The sequence below is a fragment of the Erythrolamprus reginae genome, chromosome 2, assembly GCF_031021105.1.
Source record: "Erythrolamprus reginae isolate rEryReg1 chromosome 2, rEryReg1.hap1, whole genome shotgun sequence".
NCBI classification, from domain to species: domain Eukaryota; kingdom Metazoa; phylum Chordata; class Lepidosauria; order Squamata; family Dipsadidae; genus Erythrolamprus; species Erythrolamprus reginae.
In genome coordinates, this window is record NC_091951.1 from 33,457,763 (window position 1) to 33,482,534 (window position 24,772).

The window sequence follows — 24,772 nt, forward strand, 5'->3', positions numbered from 1 at the left end:
GCGTTCAGCTAAAGAACTGCCTTGCAATCCAAGGACCTGACGGGGATGGGGAGACAGCAGTGCGGACACTCCGGATCCGCTGCAGGTGGGAGTGATTGGATGATGTGGAGCATCAGCAGCAGGAAACCAGCTCGGGCACTCCTTTATTTTTCAAGAGTGGCTTTGCTCTCCTCCCGCGCAGACCAGTAGTTGCAAGTACTGCTGCTTCTTCTCTTTTCTGGAGCAACTAAATCAGCCTGAAAATTGCAACAAAAAACTTGCGATGCACCGAGTCCGCGAAAGGTGAGTGGCAAGGGAATACTGTATCTCTTTCCTAATCTGGCATTATCTAAACATTTTTGCAATTCATCTCCCATTGTATCCTGCTAGTAAATGTCATAGAATTGGGCAGCATATGCAAAATCAGAGACGCTGACACAAACATGTAGTTTTATATAAATGTTTTCAACCACTTAGAGAGAGCTGTAAATAGTAGTGGCTTGCTACCGGTGCGGTAGGCGACTGTGCAATGGTAGCGCCTGCCAGATTGCGCAATTGGTGCACGACTGCTCCGGTGACAGTCCTATGGGTGCCACCATTTTTTCCTTCAATTTCTTTCCTTCCTTCTTTCTTTTCATTCCCTCTTCTTTTGTCTCCTTTCCTTTCCTTCAGTTCTGAATGGCAGGGGAGGGAGGAAACTGAAGAAGCTTCTTAGATAAGAAGTGAAATGTCTTCAAGGAAAAAACGAAGAAAAGCCCACTTGCCTTTTGAAAAAAAACACACCTTTGTTTGGGGCAGTCACAACCTGAATGATTGAGAATCTCCATAGATAACAATGATAAATCTTTTATAATTTGGTTTAGCTCCCAGGATCTTGTACCTTGAATGGGCTGTTATTGGAAGTACAAAAGGATAAAGCAATGCTAAGAGTAAACAATTAATCCATGAGAGGATTGGGCCAAAGATTTTAAGTGGAAAATTCTCAGCAAAAAAAATTGTCCATCTCTATTCTGATCCACTTGTCAGAAATAGTATTGGGTCTCCTGCTTGAGCAGGGGGTTGAACAAGATGACCTAGAACAGACCTGGGCAAAGTATCCGGCCCGTCCACTGTCTGTAACCGGCCCGCCAGCTACCTGTGAGTCTCGGTTTTACCTAGCAACCAGCGGCTTGAACGCCAGCTGGAGATCATTGGAGCTGCTTGAGAGAGAGAGAAAGAGAGATCTGCAGGCAGCTTGTTCTCCAAGACGAAAGCCATACAGGAAAAAGAGTTGGGAGGTGCTTGGAACACCTGGTAAGTTTCCCTGCATGGTTTTGGGCAGTGTGTGTGTGTGTGTGTGTGTGTGTGTATGAAAGAGAGACCTGCAGGCAGCTTGTTCTCCAAGGCAAAAGCCATGCAGGAAAAAGAGTGGGGAAGCTTGTTAAAAGCAACCCAGGAAAAAGCTTTGGAAAGGGGAAAGGGAGGGGGGAAGAGAGGGGGGAGGGAGGGAAAGATAAATGATAACTACAAAAGTTTTTTTTTTATTAGAAGCTCTGTAACAGAAGTCTTCAAACTTGGCAACTTTAAGACTTGTGGACTTTAACTCCCAGAATTCTCCAGCTAGCATAACTGGGAGTTGAATTCTGGGAGCTGAAGTCTACAAGTCTTAAAGTTGCCAAGTTTTGGGACCCCATCTTTAGGTGTGTTGGCAATACAACAGGACATTCCTTATTTAATAAAATAAATTATATTTCATCTTTTTCCACAATCAGAATGATTTGCAATAAAATATGAAACTTTCACTTAGAAAAGGAAAGGAAAGGCGGAAAGGAATGGAACAGGAAAGGGGAGGGAAGAAAAGAAAGAAAGAAAATGAAAGAAAGAGGAAGGGAAGGGAAGGAAGGAGAGAAAAGGGAAGGAGGAAAGAAATGAAATGGGAAAAGAAAGGAAGGAAAGAAGGAAAGGAAAGGGGAGGAGAAAGGAAGGGAGGAAATTATACAGTATTGGGTAGAACTTAGTTAATTATATTGTCTATAATTATATCTGTCCTTCACATCGGCAAAAAGAATCAAAACACCAAATCAAAACTGAATAAACAAATTATCACAGATAATCCCTTCGGTCAAGGACCTTGGAGTAATAAAGACTCAAGTGCCAAAGCCCATTGCAACAACATTGCCAAGAAGGCTTTAAGATGTTGTTAATCTAATCCTACATAGTTTCTGCTCTGGCAATCTCACACTACTTACCAGAGTTTATAAAACTTTCGCCAGACCCATCCTAGAATATAGCTCATCTGTTTGGAACCCATACCACATTTCTGACATTAATACCCTCGAAAATGTCCAGAAATACTTCACCAGAAGAGCTGTTCACTCCTCTACCCGTAACAGAACACCCTACAAAACTAGACTTACAATCCTGGGTCTAGAAAGCTTAGAACTAAGACACCTCAAACTTGATCTAAGTATTGCCTAAGTATTGCCCACTGCAGTTTAATGTTTCCAAATGTAAAATAATGCACTTGGGGAAAAGGAATCCTCAATCTGAGTATTGTATTGGCAGTTCTGTGTTAGCAAATACTTCAGAAGAAAAGGATTTAGGGGTAGTGATTTCTGACAGTCTCAAAATGGGTGAGCAGTGCAGTCAGGCTGTAGGGAAAGCAAGTAGGATGCTTGGCTGCATAGCTAGAGGTATAACAAGCAGGAAGAGGAAGATTGTGATCCCGCTGTATAGAGCGCTGGTGAGACCCCATTTGGAATACTGTACTGTGTTCAGTTCTGGAGACCTCACCTACAAAAAGATATTGACAAAATTGAGCGGGTCCAAAGACGGGCTACAAGAATGGTGGAAGGTCTTAAGCATAAAACGTATCAGGAAAGACTTAATGAACTCAATCTGTATACAGTAGTCTGGAGGACAGAAGGAAAAGGGGGGACATGATCGAAACATTTAAATATATTAAAGGGTTAAATAAGGTCCAGGAGGGAAGTGTTTTTAATGGGAAAGTGAACACAAGAACAAGGGGACACAATCTGAAGTTAGTTGGGGGAAAGATCAAAAGCAACATGAGAAAATATTATTTTACTGAAAGAGTAGTAGATCCTTGGAACAAACTTCCAGCAGACGTGGTAGATAAATCCACAGTAACTGAATTTAAACATGCCTGGGATAAACATATATCCATCCTAAGATAAAATACAGAAAATAGTATAAGGGCAGACTAGATGGACCATGAGGTCTTTTTCTGCCGTCAGACTTCTATGTTTCTATCATATGCTGCAACGTCCTGCCTGTCAAAGACTTCTTCAGCTTCAACCACAACAACTCAACAGCCCACAACAGATACAAGCTTAATATTAACCACTCCAAACTTGACTTTAAAAAAGACAACTTTAGTAATCGATTTGTCGAAGCGTGAAATTCACTACCGGACTCTGTATTATCATTCCCTAACCTCCAACACTTTACCCTTAGACTATCCACGGTTGACCTCTCCAAGTTTCTAAGAGGTCAGTAAGGGGCGTGCATAAGTGCACCAGAGTGCCTACCGTTCCCTGTCCTATTGTCTCTCCTATATCTTCTCTTCTATACCTCTATCTTTTCCTGCTATTCTCTCATAGTTATATATTTTTTATTTTCTCCTCTATTCCCACTTTAATACATTCTACCTGATTATATCTCCTATAACCCTCATTGTGTATTATTTTAATTGCCCACCACTGACCTAGAAGATCTCTTCCAGTTCTGGGTGATTCCTTTTTTATTGTAAGATGGGGTAGAAATTCAATTGGAGCCTTCTGCAGAACCACCCACTTTGAGTAATTGGCCTTACGTAATTCCTTTCTGGAATGAGCTTTTTTCACAAGAAATAAATCCAGTACAGTACAATGATTTAAAAGTGGACCGTGTGACTTTACTGACCAATTGTAAGTCACCACCAATTTACTCCCATTGGGAGGACGCCTGTAAAAATCTATCCCAATAATCCTATATTACAATAGGATCGAACGAAAATCACGAATAGCAGCATTTACAAATTATTATTATTTTAAAATATGATTGGCCTTTTTAAAGTTTATTTTTTTTAATCGGGCACTCAGTTAGACAAAAGGCGCCAAAAACAAACGACCGCGCAGGTCCCTCCAGTAGCTTCCGCTTACGCCCCACACCTAACGGAAGTGGCTTTCTTTCCGCTGGTACCGCGTCTCGGCATTGACTCGTTGAACCCCTCCCCCTTGTGTAAGGTAAGCTGCTCTTTGGCAATCTCCCTTTTATCGGCGCTGCGGCTAGTCATCCGTCGTACATCGAGGTAGGTACGGGTTCTTCGGGCATTTGCCTTTCGGAGTCGTCTCTTTTGGATGGTCATTTCTTCATTCCCCCCGTCCAAATGGACCATCGGGAGCGTGCGCCGTAGATCCTGTCATTGTAGGAGCCTGAAATTAAAGATGGCGCCTTTTCTTGCGCGTTGGGTGCGTTTTCTTGGGCCGATCGTAATCGAGAAACATCGGGCGCCCTCTATGACTCCCGTCTTTTAGGCCTGGTTCGTTAGGTCGAGGGACCACCTTGGGCTCCACTCCAGCCAAGAACCGGTCGACAAACTGATCTCGTGGTTATATATTACGGCATTTTTTGTAAACCCCCCCCCCTCACACCTCGCTTTTTTAAAAAAACGGGGCCTTACCTGTAAAGGAAGAAAAACCTGACGTGTTGTCTAATGAGGCGAACGCAATGATTTCTGAAGGTCCCACTTCCCCCGCTGGCTTTGCAATACACGATGACGTATTTTTACTGTAGTACTTTAAGAATAGCTGTTGCTAAACCTGAGCATCCTGCATTTGCTGCCTGTTTTATTTTGGGGGTTAAATGGCTGCATCTTCTTCCTGCGTCGAGTTGTGTTGCCTGCTGAACGTGTTCATTGGTACCAGCATTCGTTATAGAGCGGGTGTGTTTTTCAGGGTTATTTAAATGGATGTAAGGAGCTGAATTCCACGGGAGTGGGGCAACTCTTTGAGAAATTCACTGTGTTAAAATGCACAGGATTTCTTTTCTCCAGGAAGTGATCAGAAAAAAAAGACAGATGTTCCTAAGATTTTCCTTACCGATCTTGCTTTGATAGTTAATTTCAAAGTTGAGATTTGTGGGGGGAGGTGATTTGCAAATAGAATAGATTTTTTTTTATTGGCCAAGTGTGATTAGACACACAAGGAATTTGTCTTGGTTGTTGAATCTCTGCCTATTTTCACAGAAACATGGAAGCTGAGGTGCGCCCCATTCAGCTGAACTGTTGCAGTACAGTACTTCTAACGTCCCTTTGTCATTCATGCCTTTTGCAACTATTGAGTTCAGCAGTACTTACGTTGCATATTGGTTATTCCTGCTTTAAGGCATAGAATATTATTTAAATCCTATGCATAGAGCTTACACTTTCATATGCATTACAGTACTGTTTCCCAACCTTGGCAACTTAAAGATATTTGGACTTCAATTCCCACAATTCCTAGCCAGAAAACGCTGGCTGGGGAATTCTGGGAGTTGAAGTCCAAATATCTTCAAGTTGCCAAGGTTGGGAAACACTGCATTACAACACCTTTGTTTGTAAAAGTTTTTTTCTCTCCACAGTTTCCATATATACATCAATGCATATAGCTTAAGACATATCTACCGAGAGGGGCGGCATACAAATCTAATAAATAAATATCAATGACATACATAATTACACATTTTTACCCAATCAATCATAAATCAGCATCCTATTTTGGCACCTATTTTATGCTGTTTATCAGTCTGTCTTTTCTTTACACTCCCTTCCCTCTGTCTCCATCTCTTCCCTCTACCTTCTTACTGCTTTTCTCCCCCATCCTACTTCACTTCTTCCCTTTACTTCCCCTTTCTTCCTCTTAATCTTTCCCTGAGTGATTCTAATCATAATTCATCTTGATAACATTAGCAAATTATTGGTGTCCCTTCTAAACTTGTTTTTATATCATATCTATACATGTAATTATTTATTCTAGATATATAGTATTATATAAACTAGATATATAATCTATATATACTATTAATCTAATACGCCTCTAAATCTAATTTTGTCACCTGGGTCTACCGCCATTAATTCTCCATTTTCTTCTCTTTCAGTCATTGTAATTTAATTTCTGTACATATTCATTTTCTATCCAATCATAAAATTTCACTCATACTTTATAATATATTCTGCATTAGAACACTTTGATGTTGCCTACAAAGGGGACATGCAGGCAGTCCTTGACTTGTAATTATAATTAAGACCATAATTTCCATTGCTGAGCAAGGTAATTTATTGAGTGAGTGGGATGTTAAGTCAGATATGCCCAGTTTTACTATCTTTTTCTTTGGAATGGTTATTGTTAAGCAAATAACTGCAATTAAGTAGATCATGTTGTTAAGTGAATCTGGCTTTCCCCTGTGATTTAGCTTGTTGGAAGCCAGCTGAAGGAGTGCAGTTGGCCATTGATCTCATTGACAAAAAACTTGGATTTGTTTCTCGTTAGGAAGCTGCAATCATCTTAAATCCATACAATTTGCCAAGTACCCAGATTTTGATAATGTGACACCAGGATTCTGTGACAGTCATAAGTATGAGTCTTTTTTCAGGGCCATTGTAACTTTTGACAATCACTAACTGAATGGTTGTAAATCTGTGTACAATAGTACTTATGCAAGCACAGTCGTTTGGTATAATAACAATGGATGAATAATAATTGTAGTGTTGTATATTGATTTCATTGTGACTGTCAGATTTTCTCTGCAAATCAGGTAGTGAGTGACTGGATGGCAGTAAGATTAAACTGGATTTCACTTCCCTTTGGTGGCTGTCTGGATTTTTGCAGCCCAGATCTAGATTTCCAGCTTACAAGTACTATTTACACATAAACTGGGTTTCATCAAAAAAAATTGAAAATATATATGTATTGATAAGTTGGCAGAATACTTTAAAATAAACCATTATTTACCAGAAGAATTGTCCAGAGAATTTATAAAGAATGAGTTAAATTCTACTAGAGGGTTTTTTTTCTATGGGCATCTCATGTTTGCAAGTAATGGTAAGCCACAATATAGCTTCCTGCAAACAAGGATAATATTTTGGGATTCCTAGGGTGGACTGCTATGCCCTCGGATACTTTCCTCTGTACCTGGCCTGGATTTTTAAAGGATTCTGATAATACCGTGTTTCCCCGATAGTAAGACCCCCCCGATTGTAAGACATATGGGGGGTTTCAGGGGGGTTGGCTAATATAAGCCATACCCCGAAAGTAAGACATATGTCTTACTTTCGGGGAAACACGGTACTAAAAGCGAGGGAGGCGTCGGAGCAGTTCGCGGCGCGGATAAGGACTCCTCGGCCGGCAGAGGAAGCGCGGCGGCGGCAGCAGGCTCCGGAGGGAGCTCGGGCGGTGGCGAGAAGACGGGATTCCGGGTGCCGAGCGCCACCTGCCCGCCGTTCATGCCAAGGACAGGCACCCCCAGTTCCAGCACCTCGGCCTGCTCGCCCAGCCTCTTGCCCGGCGGGAAGAGCAAAGGCGGCGGCGGGAGTAGTGGAGGTGAGGCGGAGAAGGCGGAGAAGAAAGAAGCGGCGGATAGCTGGCGAGGCGCCGACTAGAGGGCTGGACCCGGCCGCTTTGCCGCCGGGAAAGGCGACGAAAGGGGCTATCGGGTCCCTTCCAATTGCGCGGCCGGCGTCGCTTTAGTCAGCAGCGGAAAAGCAAAGGAAGCAGCAGGAGAAGCGAAGTTCTTGAATGATGGTGGCGGCCCTTGATCGCAGCCGATGAGGTTCGGCTTTCTTCGCTTCTCCTGCCGCTTCCTTTGCTTTTCCGCTGCTGACTAAGGCGACGCCAGCCGGGCAATTGGAAGGGACCCGATAGCCCTTTTCGTCGCCTTTCCTGCCGGGCAAGAGGCAAAGGCGGCGGCGGGGTCCAGCCCTCTAGCCGGCGCCTCGCCAGCTATCCGCCGCTTCTTTCTTCTCCGCCTCGCCTCCACTACTCCCGCCGCCGCCTTTGCTCTCCCCGCCGGGAAAGGCGACGAAAAGGGCTATCGGGTACCTTCCAATTGCCCGGCCGGCGTCGCCTTAGTCAGCAGCGGAAAACCAAAGGAAGCAGCAGGAGAAGCGAAGAAAGCCGATCCTCATCGGCTGCAATCAAGGGCCGCCGCCACCATTCAAGAACTTCTGCGAAAGACGCAGGAGCGGCGGCGGCGGCGGAACGCTGCTTGAACCGCCCCCGCCTTCTGCTTAAAACCCTCGGTTCGTGCCTTTCCTGCCCGCCTCCACTCACCCGCGCTTCTGCCACTTCTAGATTTTATTTATTACATATTTTAAAATAAGAAATTAAAAAATTGCCCAGGACAATATAAGACATACCCCCAAAGTAAGACACAGTGGGGCTTTTGGGGGTAAAAAGATAGTAAGACACTGCCTTACTATCGGGGAAACACGGTATGAAGATGGCATCATTTGCTAAAATCACCAAAATTAATTATTTGCAGGAATTAGTTAACGGAGCTCTATGCAATGGGAGTGGGTTAAATTTATATTTGTGGTAGAATGGTTTACTGTGGTAGCCATTTTGTGAATAAGCAAGTCTCTTCTGACAGCCATTGTGTGACTTTGCTTTCACTTGCTCTGGAAGCCCCAAATGTGCCCCTAATCCTTGTTAAATGAACTAAAATCTGGTGCCATAAAAAGTTGGAGTAGAGTTGTAATACCATGCAACAGAAAGGGCCTTGGGCTAAATTATGAATGTAGATGTCTTACTCTTGTAGATGCCTCATGGAATGGTTGCTACATCATGACCGCTCTCTTGAAAGGGTTAGAGCTCACTGGATTGTAATGCTTTGTTTAATTTTGCTCTGCAATATATTGATAATGTTGAGAATTGGGCTCACTGAAGCCTTTATCTCAGTTTTTATAGAGGGAGGCATCACCATGACTGAGAATGATGTTGACAATGAGCTGCTGGATTATGAAGATGATGAGGTGGAAAACCAAGCAGCTGGAGAAGGGGTGGATGTCCCATCCAAGAAAGATGTCAAGGGATCCTATGTCTCCATCCACAGTTCTGGCTTCCGTGATTTCCTATTGAAACCAGAACTCTTGCGTGCCATTGTTGATTGTGGCTTTGAGCACCCTTCAGAAGGTGAGTCCAAGTGACTTGTCCCGTGGAGAACTTGGGCTTCTTCAGTGGCACTAGGTGTTAACTCTGCCCTTATTCTCAATGCAGTGCAACACGAGTGTATCCCACAGGCAATTTTGGGCATGGACGTTCTGTGCCAAGCCAAGTCTGGTATGGGCAAAACTGCTGTCTTCGTTCTCGCTACACTTCAACAGTTGGAACCAATAACAGGACAGGTATGTCAATGAAATCCAGACTCCTTCCCAACCACCCTCCGTGCCCTGTAGATGATAGATGGGCACAGTTGTTTGAAGCCTGATCACACAGGTGGGCTAAGAAAGCTGACGAGAGAAATTTACCAATTATTTTTGCCCTCTTTCACAGGTTTCTGTGCTGGTGATGTGTCACACGCGTGAACTGGCCTTCCAGATTAGTAAAGAATACGAACGGTTCTCCAAGTACATGCCCAGCGTCAAGGTGAGAGTCAGGAGGTTATTCCTGTTCAGAATCGCCAACTTTCTGCTCTTGTTTACCATCATGGGAATGAATTCTTAAAGAATTATTTCTTTGGGTTATATGCCAACTCATGTGATCCTAGGCAGCTCACAAAGGCCATATGCTCAGTAAATAAGCACTTGCAATGATATGATCTTAACTGCTTTTCAAAAATATAACAGGGAAAGAACCATTCTAACTTCAGGAGGGTTAACATCAGGCTGCTCTAAAAATGCTTTAATTGGGGCCGCTTCTGTCTGCTGTCATTGAGTGGGAGCTCAGAACGTACCTGGGTTAGAAGGTAACAAAGTTGCCTTGGTGAGATAGGTGGCATAGAAATTTGATAATTTAAAAAAAAGATATGAACTATAAAAAAATCTTTTAATGGTTAATAGTGTCTGAAGCTTGGTCTGCAGTTTCTGCAAAACCAGAGTTGTTCTGTACAGCAGAGGTCCCCAACCGCCGGTCCGCAGACCGGGACCGGGCCGTTGGGGTTTTCCAGCCGGTCCGCGGCGCCGCTGCCCTCCCGGCAGAGGACATTATGCAGGACAGGGTGGGGCGTCGGGCAGGGCGGGGAGAATCAGGAGGCTCCTTTGGCGGCTGGGGGCTGCCTGGCTTTGAGTTTTTGGCTGGGGGGGGCTTAGGAAGGTCCTACTTCTCCCCCCCCCCCAGCCAAAAACTCAAAGCCTATCTGCTGGATACGGGCGATGAGCGGGACGAGCGGCGCCGAAGCCGGTGGCTGTGGCAGCTGCTGCAAGAGGCTTCCGCGCCGCTCTGTCCCACTCATCGCCCGTATCCAGCAGATAGGCTTTGAATTTTTGGCTGGGGGGGGGAGAAGTAGGACCTTCCTAACTCCCCCCCCAGCCAAAATCACAAAGCCAGGCAGCCCCCAGCCGCGAGGTGCCCCCTCCCCTTCCCTTTCACACGCAGCTTCGGGCCCCCTGAGCGTGTGCAGAGCGCCCCCAGCGCCGCCCCAGCCGAGAGACCCCTGCCCTCCTTTTTCCCGACCGGACGGAGCCCGCCGGGGGGGGGTCCCACGCGGGGCGCCCCCTCCCATGGAGCCCTGCCCTGTTTGGTGCCCGCTGGCCGGGCAACGGCCTCCCTCCCTCCCTGCCTCGTGTTTGCAGAGCTCCGCCGGGCAAAGTTCGGACGCCTTCTGGGCGCACGCACACATCCACACCTCCACCCCCCCCGGGAGGAATTCGCCCCCTGCCCAGAATTGGCCAGCCCAGCAACGCTGCCCTGCTCCCTTCGGAGGTGCGGAGAGGGCGGGGAGAGGAATTTAACCCCGAAAGTGGCCGGGGTTGCGCAGAAATTCCCCCAACCTTCGCTGGTTTCGGGCCAGGGAAGAGGGGGCCGTGTTTACCTGGCTGATTCGGGGATGAGAGACCACCAGGAGCTCCGCAAGGCTGCGTGACTTGGATTGGCAAGTCCGAAAAAGACCCCCAGGATGGGTGAGTGGAGGGAGAGGGAGAAAGAGAGAGGGAGAGAGGGGGAGAAAGAGAGAGAAAGAGATAGCAAGAGAGGGAGAGAGAGAAAGAGAGAGGGAGAGAGGGGGGAGAGAGAGAGAGGGAGAAAGGGAGAGGGAGAGGGAGAGAGGGGGGAGAAAGAGAGAAAGAGATAGCAAGAGAAGGAGAGAGAGAAAGAGAGAGGGAGAGGGGGGAGAGATAGCAAGAGAGGGAGAGAGGGAAAGAGGGGGGAGAGAAAGAGGGAGAGAGAGAGAGGAGATAAAGGAAGAGGAGAGATAGAAAGGAAGAGAGAGAAAGAAAGAGGGATAGAAAGAGAGTGAGAGATGCTCAGTGAGCCTTTCTTTGAAGTTGCCTTTCTTTCTTTCTTTCTCTCTTTCTTTTGCTCTCTTGCTCTCTTGCTCTTTCATTCTTTTTTCTCTCTCTTGCTTTCTTTCTTTCTTTCTCTTGCTTTCTCTCCTTCCTTCCCTCCTTCCATTTCTTTCATTCCCCCTCTCTATTTTTATTTCTCTTTCATTCTCTTTCTTTCTTGCTTGCTTTCTTTCTTGCTCTTTTTCTTTCTCTCTTTTACCTTCCCTTCCTCTATTTCTTCTTTTCTTTCTCCTTCCTACCTTCTTCCCTCCCTCCCTTCCTTCAGTCTTTCCTCTCTTACTCTCCCCTTTCATAAGTTTCCTTGCTTCCTTCCTCTGTTCCTGTCCCTTCCCCCTTTCTTTCTTTCTTTCTTTCTTTCTTTCTTTCCTTCCTTTCCTCCCTCCATTTCTTGCTTTCCTTTTCCTTCCTCCCTTCTTTCCTCCCTCATTCCCTTCTTTCACTCCTTCTTCTCTTACTCTCCCCTTTCACCCCTCCCCAAAGAAGGTAAATTTCATACATAATTGGTATGTCGCAAAATAAAGTAGTTTTAAAATGGTGGGGAGGGGGCCCCCACACACTTAGGCTGTATGGGGCCCCAAAATTCCTGATGGCGGCCCTGGCTCCACCCCTCCATAACCCCACCCCCATATGACCAAAGCCCCCCCCCCCCCCCGGGCCATGGAAAACTGGTCTAGCTTAAAGCCGGTCCCTGGTGCAAAAAAGGTTGGGGACCTCTGCTGTACAGTGTTGACTACTGGAAGGGAGCAGCTGTACTCAACAATCATGGCTTCTGAATTGACTTCAAAAGCAGCCTTGAGCAAAACAGAGGGCCATTGCTCTAAGCACTGGGGAAAGACTTAACATCTTCCTTGGCCTGGAACAGACATATAAAAACAGGAAATTATTGAAAAAATTTCTAGGGCTGTATCAGATTTGGCTTAATATTCTGCTGCTTATCACCCCTGAATACTCAGATGGCTGATTAAGCAGAATCTAGCAACTGTACCAGACAATATTCTTTCATTCTTCCCTCCCATAGGTGGCAGTGTTTTTTGGGGGCCTGTCCATCAAGAAGGATGAAGAGGTTCTGAAGAAGAACTGCCCCCACATTGTGGTGGGGACCCCGGGCCGCATCCTGGCTTTGGCCCGCAACAAGAGCCTTAACCTCAAACATATCAAGCATTTCATCCTGGACGAATGTGACAAAATGCTTGAACAGCTTGGTGAGTATTTGAGGGCATTTGTGGAATACAAAGAAAAGACAGGGCTTTAGAGTGGCCGGGAATCTACATTGTGTCCTTTTTAAGGCAGTTATGTGACTCGATATGTGATCTGTAGAGAAGATAAAATGTAAAAATATATGTTTTTAAATAGCAACAGTATTTAGAGTCGTAATGTTCCTTGGTGCTTTATACTAACATAAGATATATCCGTTAATAATAATAATAATAGCACTTAGACTTATTTAGTTTTAGTTTACTTTACTGGTACAATGAAATTGAATGCTCTATTCAGTGCACATTATAACTATAAAAACAAAAAACGTGCCAGTGACTGGAGGCTGTGAGGGTCTGGATGGGAGTTAACAGACCTAACCATGACAAGACCGAGTGGCTGTAGGTATTGCCTCCAAAAGACAATATCAAATGTCCATCCTTGGTTTTGTGTGGAGGGAGAGAAATTGCCATACGTTTATAAGTACAGTATATACCATTCCATAGTGCTTTCACTGAACAGTTTACAAATGTCAACTTAATTGCCCCCAGCAAACTGGGTCCTCACTTTACTGACCCAGGCTGAGTCAACTTTGAGACAACCAGTATCGAACTGCTTGCAGTGGGCAGAATTACCTTGCCATACTGTATCCCAACCACCGCAGCACCACAGTTCACAATAGCAATAACACTTAGACTTGTAAATACTGCTTCACGGGGCTTTACAGCCTTTTTAAAGTGGTTTTACATGGTCAGCCGACTCATCCTTTTACCTACCTCAGAAGGATGGAAGGCTGAGTTAACCTTGAGCCTGTCAGGAACGAACTGCTGACAACGGGCAGAGTTAGCCTGCATTCTAACCACTGCACCACCAGGGCTCTGTTTTTTCCCCCCAAGGCTTTGCGATGTGTGTGTGTTTGTTTAAACCAAGTGGCTATTGTTAAACCTGTTGGCCCTTCTTTCTTCCCAGATATGCGTCGAGATGTCCAGGAGATCTTCCGCATGACCCTGCATGAAAAGCAGGTCATGATGTTCAGTGCTACTCTCGGCAAGGAAATCCGCCCTGTGTGCCGCAAATTCATGCAAGACGTAATTAAAACCCTTCTACCTTCTTTACCCACCTGGCCGGTCAGCCTACCTCTCTCCCTCCCTCTCCCCATCCAAGGAAGGAGAAGGGGGCCAGCGCGGTGAACACTTCCACTCTGTACAGCTCATTGGGCTGCACCCTTGGTGCCCCTCACCTAGCCAGTTCTGCTAAGGCATCTGTAGGAGACACAACTTTCCGGAAGATCATTCGGGTGACGTTAATGAGCCTCCTTTGCACACACAATAGTGACAGCGCCTCTCCCAGTAGGGTCAGAACAGCATTCCGGCTATGAATCTTGATTTTGCCCCTCTGGCACACTTAGCTTAGAGATCATCTACATTTTACTCAGGGCGGATCCGTCCCAGAAGGGATCCTCTTTATTGCTTTCCCACCTGGCAAGCGGCCAACCTGGGCAGCGCTCCCTTGCTGCCCCCCCAGTTCCCTCCCTCCGCGTGGAATTTGCCTGCTTGCGTCAGCACGGTGCGCAGAAGATCCTGGCCCACACACGCACCCACGTTCAGAAGATCCTGGCCCACACACACCCAGGCAAGTGGTAGCCTTTTGTTTTCCATTCCCCGCCCGCCTGCCCTGCCCCCTCGCCGCCCCGCATTAAACGCACAAGACACAACCGCGGCCTGTGTGTGTTCCGGATCCTGCCCGCCCTTGCCCCGCCCCTCCCTGCCCACGCATTCTGGAGACCGGCGGCGAAAGACTCCCCGAGGGATCTGAACAATCGGAGGCAGCCCAGTGGAGCAGACGCCTGGTGACCCGGAGGAGAACGTTTTATCCTTTTTATGGAAACGGGCAAAAAAACGTTATTTTCTGTAACTCTCTTTTCTCCCCCCACCCTCCCTCCACGCCATGTGAGAAAGGGATTTATTTCAGAGCCTTCACAGTGGGGAGGGCAATGATCTCCATAGAGGAAGGCCCTAAATTTTGAGGCAGAAAAATGAGCAAGGATGGGGAACTGTGGCCCTTTTATGACTTGCGGACTTCGACCTCCGAGAATTCCTGCTTGCAGAAGTCTTAAAAGGACGATCGTTCCCCACGCCTCCTTTTTACAGCACTTCAATAATGTTAATTAACCCAGGAATGAGTTGGCCAAGGGCCTTTGGGTTCAGAATTGGGCAATTTACTGGATCTGATACGAACAGATAAAAAAATGATATTTTCTCTTATATGGAAGAAAAGGAATGGCAGTTCCTCTTCTTTTGTTGCCCAGATCTTGTTAACCCTTTAGGCCAGGAGTAGGCCAAGTTGGCTCTTTGATGACATGAGGACTTCAACTCCCAGAATTCCTGAGCTAGCATGAGTGGCTCAGGAATTCTGGGAGTTGAAGTCCACAAGTCATAGAAGAGCCAACTTTGCCTACCCCTGCTTAAGGCCTAGCAGGTGTGAGTGTAGCCTCCGTGTTATCCTCTTTAGGGCAAGCAGGTTAAGATGCAACCCTCTGCGTGGTTAAATGTCTTGGAGGAAGTGACCAGTGGTACTTAAGGTAGCTGGAGTATTTGAGTAAACTCTTTTTCCTACAAATGGGTGGTCTCCATTATCATTGTTATTATAATTTGTAGTTTTGGATAGTGAAAGGGGGATTATTGAAGCTTTGAATCGTTATTTGAAAAGGGGATTATTTGAAGACTATACAGAGTTCTGATGTGACTCAAAATTATTTTAAGGCAACAATATTAATGTCTTGTAAACAGATATGTTTTTAAAAGGTGACATTAGCCCACAGAATGTTTTGAAGGATAAGTCCTTGGCTGAGAAGGGAGAACACTACTTCCCAGTGCTTACTGCTTAGGTGCACATGGGGTTAGTTTTTAAGTGTTCTTGTCCGAGTTAGGCAGCCTTGGTTTTTTTTCTGGACCTGTCATAAGGAACAGGACCTGTGTGGGTAGAAGAAAGTCGCCCCTGTGCACATTCTGTGCTTCTCGTCTTCCCTCCCCCTCTCCCCTCCAAGCCCAGGTCAGTTTTACCTTGGTCTAACTGGCCCTGGATTTGCTTCTCAGCCTATGGAGATCTTCGTGGATGACGAGACCAAGCTGACGCTGCACGGTCTGCAGCAGTACTATGTCAAACTGAAAGACAACGAGAAGAACCGCAAGCTGTTTGACCTGCTTGATGTGCTGGAGTTCAACCAGGTGCTTTCTGAAAATAGAGCCTGTCTTGGGGGGGGGAGTGGTGGAAGCAGGAGGGCCCGGAGCTGTTGAAATCTAGTACAAGCAGCCATCAACTTATATAACCACCTGTTTAACAAGCACGTGAAGCTATAACGGCACTGGGAAAAAATGTGGCAACTGGTCCTCAGGCTTACCACCTTTGCAGTGTCCCCATGGCCACGTGATCAAAACTCACCAGAACCAGCAAATACAGGTGGCAGTTTATTGTGTTACCATTTCGAAAGTTACAATGCCAAAAAAAGTGACGCATGATCATTTTTCATGCTTTTGCGACCACTGTGGCATCTCATATGGTCACATAATCAAAGTTCGCACTTGACAGTTGAAGTGTCCCCGGGGTCTGTGTGTGTCATGTGACCAGCTTCTGTAACCTGTCAAGCAAACAGTGGGGAAGCCAGATTTGCTAAGCAACCACGTTACCGACTTAAAACGACTGTAGTGACTCGCTTAATGACGATTGTAAAATTAGGCAAAATTCATTCGACAAAATGTTTCACTTAGAAACTCGAAAGTGTGGGCTTCATTGTGGTTGAAAGACCAAGGACTACCTGTATTTCTGGCAGTTGCAGGGTTCCCTAGATGTTGTGATCCAATTGTCACCTACCCAGCCTGCTTCCAACAAGCAAAGTTAGATAAACCAGATTACCTGAACAATGGCATGATTCACCTAGCAACTGCAGTGAGTTGCTTAACTATGGCAAAACTCATAAAAGAAGGCTTGATTCACTTAACAGTCATCTGCTGAGCAAGGAAAACCATGTTTTTATGTATGTGTCCTGTTTAAAGAGCCTGCACAGCCAGCCACTTATTCCGTCTGGTTGCTTGTGGTACCAGGACTGAGAGGTGGGGTGTTGGAGCTGCTCCAAATGATATGCACCGGTTTAGCTCGGCCCCTGCAGCCAGGCCATTCGGGCCTTGACACCTGCCTTACAGGAGCCCACGCAGCCACTGGCCCACTTCTGCTGGCTTACAGCTGCAACTGAGCAGGAGGTCGAGTGGTGTGTTGGTGCTGCAGCTATGAAGCAAGGTGGTGTACTGCAGGGGGCCCTGAAGTAAGCCGGTGGAGAGAGTGGGCCGGCTCTGCACCATCCCCACAAACAAGCAGAAGAAATGGGGCTTCCATACATGGGGAAAAATAAGACACCCCCTGCTACCAAAAATAAGCCCCAGTGCTTGTTTTGGGGCCCAAAATAAAAGACTTGGACTTATTTTTGGAAAAACACTATCTCAGGGTCTTAATCGAATGCTGGGAGTTGGCTGCTTCTGCTACAACTGTCTTATCTAAATTTTGGGCAAAAAAGTAGCCTTGCCAGACAGGAGTTTTGAAGAGTAAAAGCTAACTGCCACTTTTTGACAGACTCCGGAGTTGTCCAAGGGGGCTTCAACAAAACATAACTAAAGCAGGTTCACTGGCGTCCTTGATGAACTTGGTGGGATTGACTTTTCCTCTTCCTTTGCCTAGGTGGTCATCTTTGTGAAGTCTGTGCAGCGTTGCATAGCACTGGCCCAGCTCTTGGTAGAGCAGAACTTCCCAGCCATTGCCATCCATAGGGGCATGCCCCAGGAAGAGAGGTGAGGCTGTGGTGGGAAGGGGTTCTGGGTTCAGCTGCCTGCGGGGGTCCTTTTGCTGTGATGAATTTGCTCGGACTAGAGTCTCTGACTTCCTTCAGTGATGATGCTTTAAGCCCTGAGCAATGGCCCCTGCAGGAGCTGTTAAATTCTCTTGCCAAAAAACTTGGATTTGTATGAGAAGGTACTGGAGAAAGAAATACTGTATTGTTTGGACTACAAAATGCCCCTTAGTTTTTGGGGAAGCAAATAAAAAGGCTGATTGGGGGATGGATGTCCTCCCTGAATACCCTCAATCAGCTATTCCCAGGGATGAAATTTAGCAACAGGTTCATTGATTGTGAGCTCTGTGCCTTGCTTTTTCAGCCTGTGAAACCTTCCTTTCAGAGGTTGAAAAAAAGCCTCTGAAATGGAGGTTTTATGGGTGGTTTTCAGCCTCTGAAACCTCCCTTTGAGAGCCTGGGCAGGGCTACATTCAGTGTATAATATTATTATTATTATTTATTAAATTTGTATGCTGCCCCTCTCCGTAGACTCAATATAAGACGCTCCCAAATTTTCACCCTCTTTTATTGGGGGGAAAGTTGTGTCTTATACTCTGAAAAATACAGTAGGTATCCTGGGGAGAAAAGGCCTGCTTCTCATTTGAAATGTTCCCAAAAAGATTTCACGTTTAGCATGAATTACTTTTCACATGTACATCAAGATGAGCAGTGTTTGATCCTGAATATTAGGGGTTTGGAACCCACACTTTTCAGAAACCTGGCATATTGCATTTTCTGCTTTGGGGATCAGATTGATGGTTTCCAGAAGCAGATTCTCTGAACCAGAAGCAGATTTGTGTTTTCCACAGGTAGCCTGCTCTTGAATCGAGAGTCTTGTGTGGAATTCTGTATTTGGGAAATTTCAGATCGCCTCCAGAACATTCATAAATACTGAACCCTTTCCAGACAAGATTTGAGATACTCAATTTTCAAATCAATGCCTTTTACACAACCTGCATTTTGTATATGTATAATATATGTAGAAAAAAGTCTTGGTGGATTTGATCACAGTAATGGGAATTGAACATCTCCGGAAGCAAGGGTTCAAAAAGTGTAACCTATGGATGAGGGATCACCAGTATCGTTTTATAACCTATGGACAATCTGAAGGGGCCAAAAAGAGTCCTCTTAAGTTTTTTAATTAGGAGAAACTTAGGAGGCCAATAGGTTTTTTGTGGAGGTTTTATATATAACCTTTCCGCTAATGAAAGATCTGACAAATCTTAAATTGGGCTCCTGGTTCCACCTTATCAAGGTAGGCTTTGGAATGTTTCCCAAAGACTGGCATGGCATTCAAAATAATTTGATAAATAGAATAAAAATCAAATAATGCCTCAGAACTATGGGTGGAGTTAAAATTTAAAAAATTGATTAAAGAAATTTATATGGAATAAAATAGGGGAAAGTGTACGATTGTAAAATTTTACCATCACAGTAAAATTGAGAAAGTACATCAAAGGGAAGAGGAAAGGAAGAGAGGAGTTAGAAGAAAGAGGAGGAGGGAAGAGAAGATAAAGAGAGAAGGTAGAATGGGAAGTAGGGAAGAAGTGAAAGAGAGGGAAGGGAAGTAGATTTAGAAAGAGGGGATGGGAAGAAAGAAGGAAGGGGTGTATAAGATAGAGAGAATGGTAAAAAAGCAACCTTGAACTAATAAAGCAATAATATAAATATAGAATATATTTGTAAAACTTTTGTAAGAATGAAATGAGATGATGAATATGTGAAAATGTCTGGTAATAAAAATTTAAAAAACTTACTAAACAAAAAAACCTTTGGAGTTCCATGGTAAAGAACGCTACCATGTGTTTACTGTCTCGCAGATTGTCACGGTACCAGCAGTTCAAGGATTTCCAGCGTCGTATCTTGGTAGCCACCAATCTGTTTGGTCGTGGCATGGATATCGAGCGGGTCAACATCGCTTTCAACTACGATATGCCAGAGGATTCCGACACTTATTTGCACCGGGTAAGCTGAGCTTCCAAAAGCAACGTCCTCAATTTCTTAGGTTTTGGTGCCCAAGTTGGGGATGGGTACGAAAGTCCAAGGTGTAGTTGCAATGATGAGTTGCTCAGACTAGAGTCTCTGACTTTGTTCTGATGTTTCTTTTGAAGCTCCTGAGTAAGTGCCCTTGGTTGAAACTGCATTGTTTTTATTACTGTACCGACCTTCAGCTGGGTTTGAATCCTATTTGGGGCTTCTTTGGGGGAATTTTTTAATAAAGAGTTTTATTTATGTACATATAACATACAAAACAAAAGGGTTGTGTAGCAAATCTGTATAACAATTCTTACTGTGCTCACATTCTATTACACACCTATTTTTACATACTTATTATAAACCAGTTATAAAACAATAACACTTTATGTAATAAATCTTATATCTATTTTCCCATTAACCCATTTATCACCAAGAAATTAAATGGATGTTAGTTACTTTATCCTTTTTTCCAGCCAGCAATAGAACATACCCCAGCATTTATAAAATTCCGACTCTTCCTTATTTTTTATTTCCAGTGTTGTTGTTGTTGTTGTTGTTATTATTATTATTATTATTATTATTTATTGGATTTGTATGCCGCCCCTCTCCGCAGACTCGGGGCGGCTAACAACAATGGTAAAACAACGTGAACAATCCAATTAATAAAAACAACTAAAAAACCCTTATTATAAAAAACCAAACATACACACAAACATACCATGCATAGCTTGTAATAGCCTAGGGGGGAAGGATAACTTAACTCCCCCATGCCTGGCGACAAAGGTGGGTCTTAAGTAATTTGCGAAAGACAAGGAGGGTGGGGGCCATTCTAATCTCTGGGGGGAGTTGGTTCCAGAGGGCCGGGGCTGCCACAGAGAAGGCTCTTCCCCTGGGGCCCGCCAAACGACATTGTTTAGTCGACGGGACCCGGAGAAGGCCAATTCTGTGGGACCTTATCGGCCGCTGGGATTCGTGCGGTAAAAGGCGGTTCTGGATGTATTCTGGCCCAATGCCATGTAGGGCTTTAAAGGTCATTACCAACACTTTGAATTGTGACCGGAAACCAATCGGCAGCCAGTGCAGGCCACGGAGTGTTGCAGAAACGTGGGCGAATCTAGGAAGCCCCATGATGGCTCTTGCGGCTGCATTCTGCACGATCTGAAGTTTCCGAACACTTTTCAAAGGTAGCCCCATGTAGAGAGCGTTGCAGTAATCGAACCTCGAGGTGATGAGGGCATGAGTGACTGTGAGCAGTGACTCCCTGTCCAGTGTTAATTTGTCCATCACTGCACTTACTGTTAATTTCTATATTATATCATCCTCAGACATGTGTGGAGGGAAATTCATTCCCGTCTTCTCATTTCTGGATTCTAGGTGGCTCGTGCTGGTCGCTTTGGCACAAAAGGCCTGGCAATCACTTTTGTGTCAGATGAGAACGATGCCAAGATCCTAAATGAAGTGCAGGATCGCTTTGAAGTGAACATCAGTGAACTGCCTGACGAAATCGACATCTCCTCCTACAGTGAGTCTGGTTTTATGTCGGAATCACGACAGTTGATAAATTAGTATCCCTGTTGTTAAGGGAATCTATCTTCTCTGTTGACTTTGCTTGTAAGAGGGTCACAAAAGGTAAAATCATATGACCCTGGAACATAGCAGCGTTTACAAATATGAGCCAGCTTCCAATTGTTTGAATTTGGACCACATTATCTCAAGGTTGCTGCAAAGGTTGGGTGAAAACTTGCTCATAAGTCACTTTTTTCAGTGTTGTAATGCTAAACAAACTGTTGTAAGTTGGGGATTACCTGTGCGTGTGCTTTAGTCCAGCCCACCGCATCCTCGCAGTTAAGTATTCCAGAAAGGGGATGTGGGAGCGGAACACATGTCTGATGGCACAACAGTATTGCCTGTTAAGACAGTTTACAGAGTAGAACTATTTTCCAGATGAAAATAAAAAGTTGATGCTAATAAATAACAATGTAACATTCCCACTTTGTCTATAGAGGAGAGCCACTTGTCGTAAGAACACAATTGAGTCCCAAAATTTATGTGCCTAGGTGAGCCAGTCAAATGAATTCTGCCTCACTTTACACCCTTACTTGTCACAGTTGTTAAGTGAATCGTGGCAGTTACTAAAAGGGTTGTTAAGTGAATTTGGTTTCCCATTGACTTTACTTTTTAGAAGGTTGCAGAAGCTGATCACAATACCTTGGGATACTGCAACCGTCATAAATATGAGTCATTTCCCAAGCATCTGAATTTTGATCATGTGACCACAGGGATGCTTCAACAGCCACAAGTTAGAAGAATGATCATACATCACTTTTTTTCAGTACTCTTGTAACTCCGAATGGTCACTAAACAAACTTGTAAGTCCAGGACTACCTGTAATCCCTTCAGATTTTGGATTAATTTTATTTATTTATTTATTTATTTTGTCCAATACACAATGAGGGTTTTAGTGGGTATATATCTATATACACATAGTAAAATACATGATGAAGGTTATAGAGGAGATACTCATAGTAAATATATCTAAGAAATAATAGAAAAGAAGATATAGTAATAGAACATATCAATGAAAGAATAGAAGAAGCGATATAGGAACAGAAGAAAGGTATAGGAGATATAGATGAGCAATAGGACAGGGGACGGAAGACACTCTAGTGCACTTGTACTCACCCCTTACTGACCTCTTGGGAATCTGGATAGGTCAACCGTAGATAATCTAAGGGTAAAGTGTTGAGGGTTTGGGGATGACACTATGGAGTCCGGTAATGAGTTCCACGCTTCGACAACTGGGTTACTGAAGTCATATTTTTTACAGTCAATTGTAAGGCTTCCTTACATTCTAGTGATGTGGGGGATTAAAGAAGACACCTTTTTGTGCATTGGTTCTTCCTTAGCTGCTTTTTGTTCATTTTAATCTTAATATTTATCATTGGAAAGTTTTATATCAGGGGTGTCAAACTCGACAGCATCAAGGTTGGTTGGACCACAGGAGGGCCGGGGTATGCGTTTTCAGCTCGACGTCATGGCACCTATGGCCCAACTGAGCTCCGTTTTCGCTGGCAGAGGCACCACGAGCCGGTCATTCACTGTTTCCAAGGCAGCGCTGTGGACCATATACGGCCCGTGGGCCTTGAGTTTGACACCCCTGTTTTATATTATGCCTCCCAGGGTAATGTGTGACATAAATGTAATAAATAAATGGAACAAAATTATTATTTGCGAGGAACATAGTTATTCTTTTTATGGTTTTTATCCTCTTTATAAGTTGGGGGAAGAGAATAGCATTGGGTTTCGAGTGAAGATAAAGAAGTTGAGATGTAGCTTAAGGGAAGACATTGCGAAATGAGCGAGCATGGGAAAGGGATTTCTGGATTTGCTTCGATGTGACGATGGGCCCTTTTTATTTAGCCAGGAGCCGTTCACTTGCTCTGTTCTTGCCTGACACCGTCTCTCTCTCTCTCTCTTTTTCAGTTGAACAGACCCGATAAAAGGGAGGGCCTCACCTCTCCATGTTGACCTTGGTTTTAATTCCTGACCTGTGCCACTTTCCTGAAACTTCACATTTAATTTCACCTGATGGAGAAAGAAGTGACTTGACTGTCTGGAATACAAACCCACCCCTGTCCTGTGGCAGGGACAGAAGAGCTTCTGTCACTTAGCTACATATAGTAGTGGAAACGAGGCCGATCACAGCAAACTTCCATTGCTCATTGAGAAAGAGAGAGAGCTCTTTGGGGGTTGGAAGCCTCATTGCTCCAAGGGCATCCAAGACGAAAGGAGCAACCTCCTGTCGATGCTTTTCATACAGAAAGAGACTTGACTTTCAGACGGGTGTTCACTGCCTGCCTATCAGCAGTGGGGGGTTTTTTTGGGGGGGGGGGGGGGTTTCCACATTGTTGCATTGCTCTACTTCTCCAGTTGGCAAGTCATCTTCCCCATTCCTCTGACAGGAAGGGGGAGATGAGGTGGGGGGGTTGCTCTTGTGAATTCATGGCATTCAAAAAATGTGTTTTGCTTTAAATCGGGTGACTTCCTCGAAAGGGAGAAACTCAAGAAAACAAGCTTCCTTTTATAATGCTCTCTCATACCATTTTAAAATCCACTTTTGATTTTTTTTTTTAAATAATCCCTCCTCCCCTGTGTATTCCTCATGGCTTTCAACTTTTGTCTGCATGTTAACATTTACTTCCATCCCTGCTGGTGTTTTCTGGCAGGTAAACTAGTAGTGAAAATTAGTCATGTTTTAGCTGTGGCTTGTTCTCTCTCTCTCTTTCTCATGCTTCCCTCCCTTTGAGACCCTCTTATTATTATTTTTGGTAATAAAGGAGCCCAGCTCTTATGGGTGACTGATTAAACTAGTCTTGTGAATAAACGTTTTGCTGGTGTTTCATTTTTTAGGATTATTATTATTACCATCATTATTATTGTTGTTATTATTTAGATTTGTGTGCTGCCCTTCTCCGAAGACTCAGGGCAGCTCACAGAATAGATACAAAACAAGCATATACCACAAATCTAATATATTAAAAAGTACGACTAAAAACCCTATGTAATACACAATCATACAGTCCAATCACACCCTGCATCACATTTATTGGTCAGGCAAAACATTATGGCTCCATTGTACATAACTTTGTCATTTTATTTTACTGTATGAGCACACTGGCCCACATTAAAGGTGAAATTTGCTGCCTGCTCTCGAGACAGTATCGCCATATATAATACACACACACACACACACACGCTATATACATAAAAATATACCTGCACTTATATTACAGGTGAAATCCAGCCGATTCTCACTGGTTCACCTGAACTATTAGTAAATTGCTTAGGCCAGGGATAGGCAAAGTTGGCTCTTCTATGACATGTGAACTTCAACTCCCAGAATTCCTGAGCTAGCATGATTGGCTTAGGAATTCTGGGAATTGAAGTCCACAAGTCATAGAAGAGCCAACTTTGCCTACCCCCTGCTTAGGCAATTGAGATCCAGTTAAAAGATAAAGTGCAAGAGGTTTTTTTCTCTCCCCTCCCTCAGTTAATAGCTCCACATAACAATTGCAGCTAAATCAAGTCAATAAACAAAAACTGACAGAATTGGGGCAGGGAAACCCATCAATCCATTTAGTGATGGGATTAACCTCTTCCCTTCAGGAAGCCCAAGATTGCAAACATTTTCATTATAAAGAGCATTAAATAACACTTCTGTGATCAGCTGATAGTCCCTGGATTTTCCCCAAGCCTTTTATACCTGCTTCGGTGTTGGCTATTGT

General features: G+C 44.5%; 1 protein-coding gene and 1 non-coding gene across 4 annotated transcripts; both read left to right on the plus strand.

Moving 5' to 3' along the window:
- The first annotated feature begins 1,176 nt into the window (after positions 1-1,176).
- Positions 1,177-23,871, plus strand: DDX39B (DExD-box helicase 39B). 3 transcript variants are annotated; one of them, XM_070737658.1, is made up of 11 exons: positions 1,177-1,272; positions 8,895-9,128; positions 9,213-9,340; positions 9,489-9,581; positions 12,456-12,639; positions 13,601-13,719; positions 15,727-15,858; positions 17,360-17,469; positions 19,331-19,475; positions 20,862-21,009; positions 22,971-23,871. In XM_070737658.1, the coding sequence occupies exons 2-11, from the start codon at positions 8,918-8,920 to the stop codon at positions 22,985-22,987; spliced, it is 1,287 nt and encodes a 428-aa protein (XP_070593759.1). In that variant the 5' UTR covers positions 1,177-1,272; positions 8,895-8,917; the 3' UTR covers positions 22,988-23,871. The 3 variants fall into 3 exon arrangements, with proteins under 3 accessions (XP_070593759.1, XP_070593758.1, XP_070593757.1); XM_070737657.1 differs by lacking the exon at positions 1,177-1,272 and adding an exon at positions 4,120-4,205; XM_070737656.1 differs by lacking the exon at positions 1,177-1,272 and adding an exon at positions 4,157-4,270.
- On the plus strand, positions 19,563-19,631 carry LOC139163334 (small nucleolar RNA SNORD52). Its single transcript, XR_011558484.1, has one exon. It is a non-coding gene; the product is annotated as a small nucleolar RNA SNORD52 (small nucleolar RNA).
- Positions 23,872-24,772: the final 901 nt, after the last annotated feature.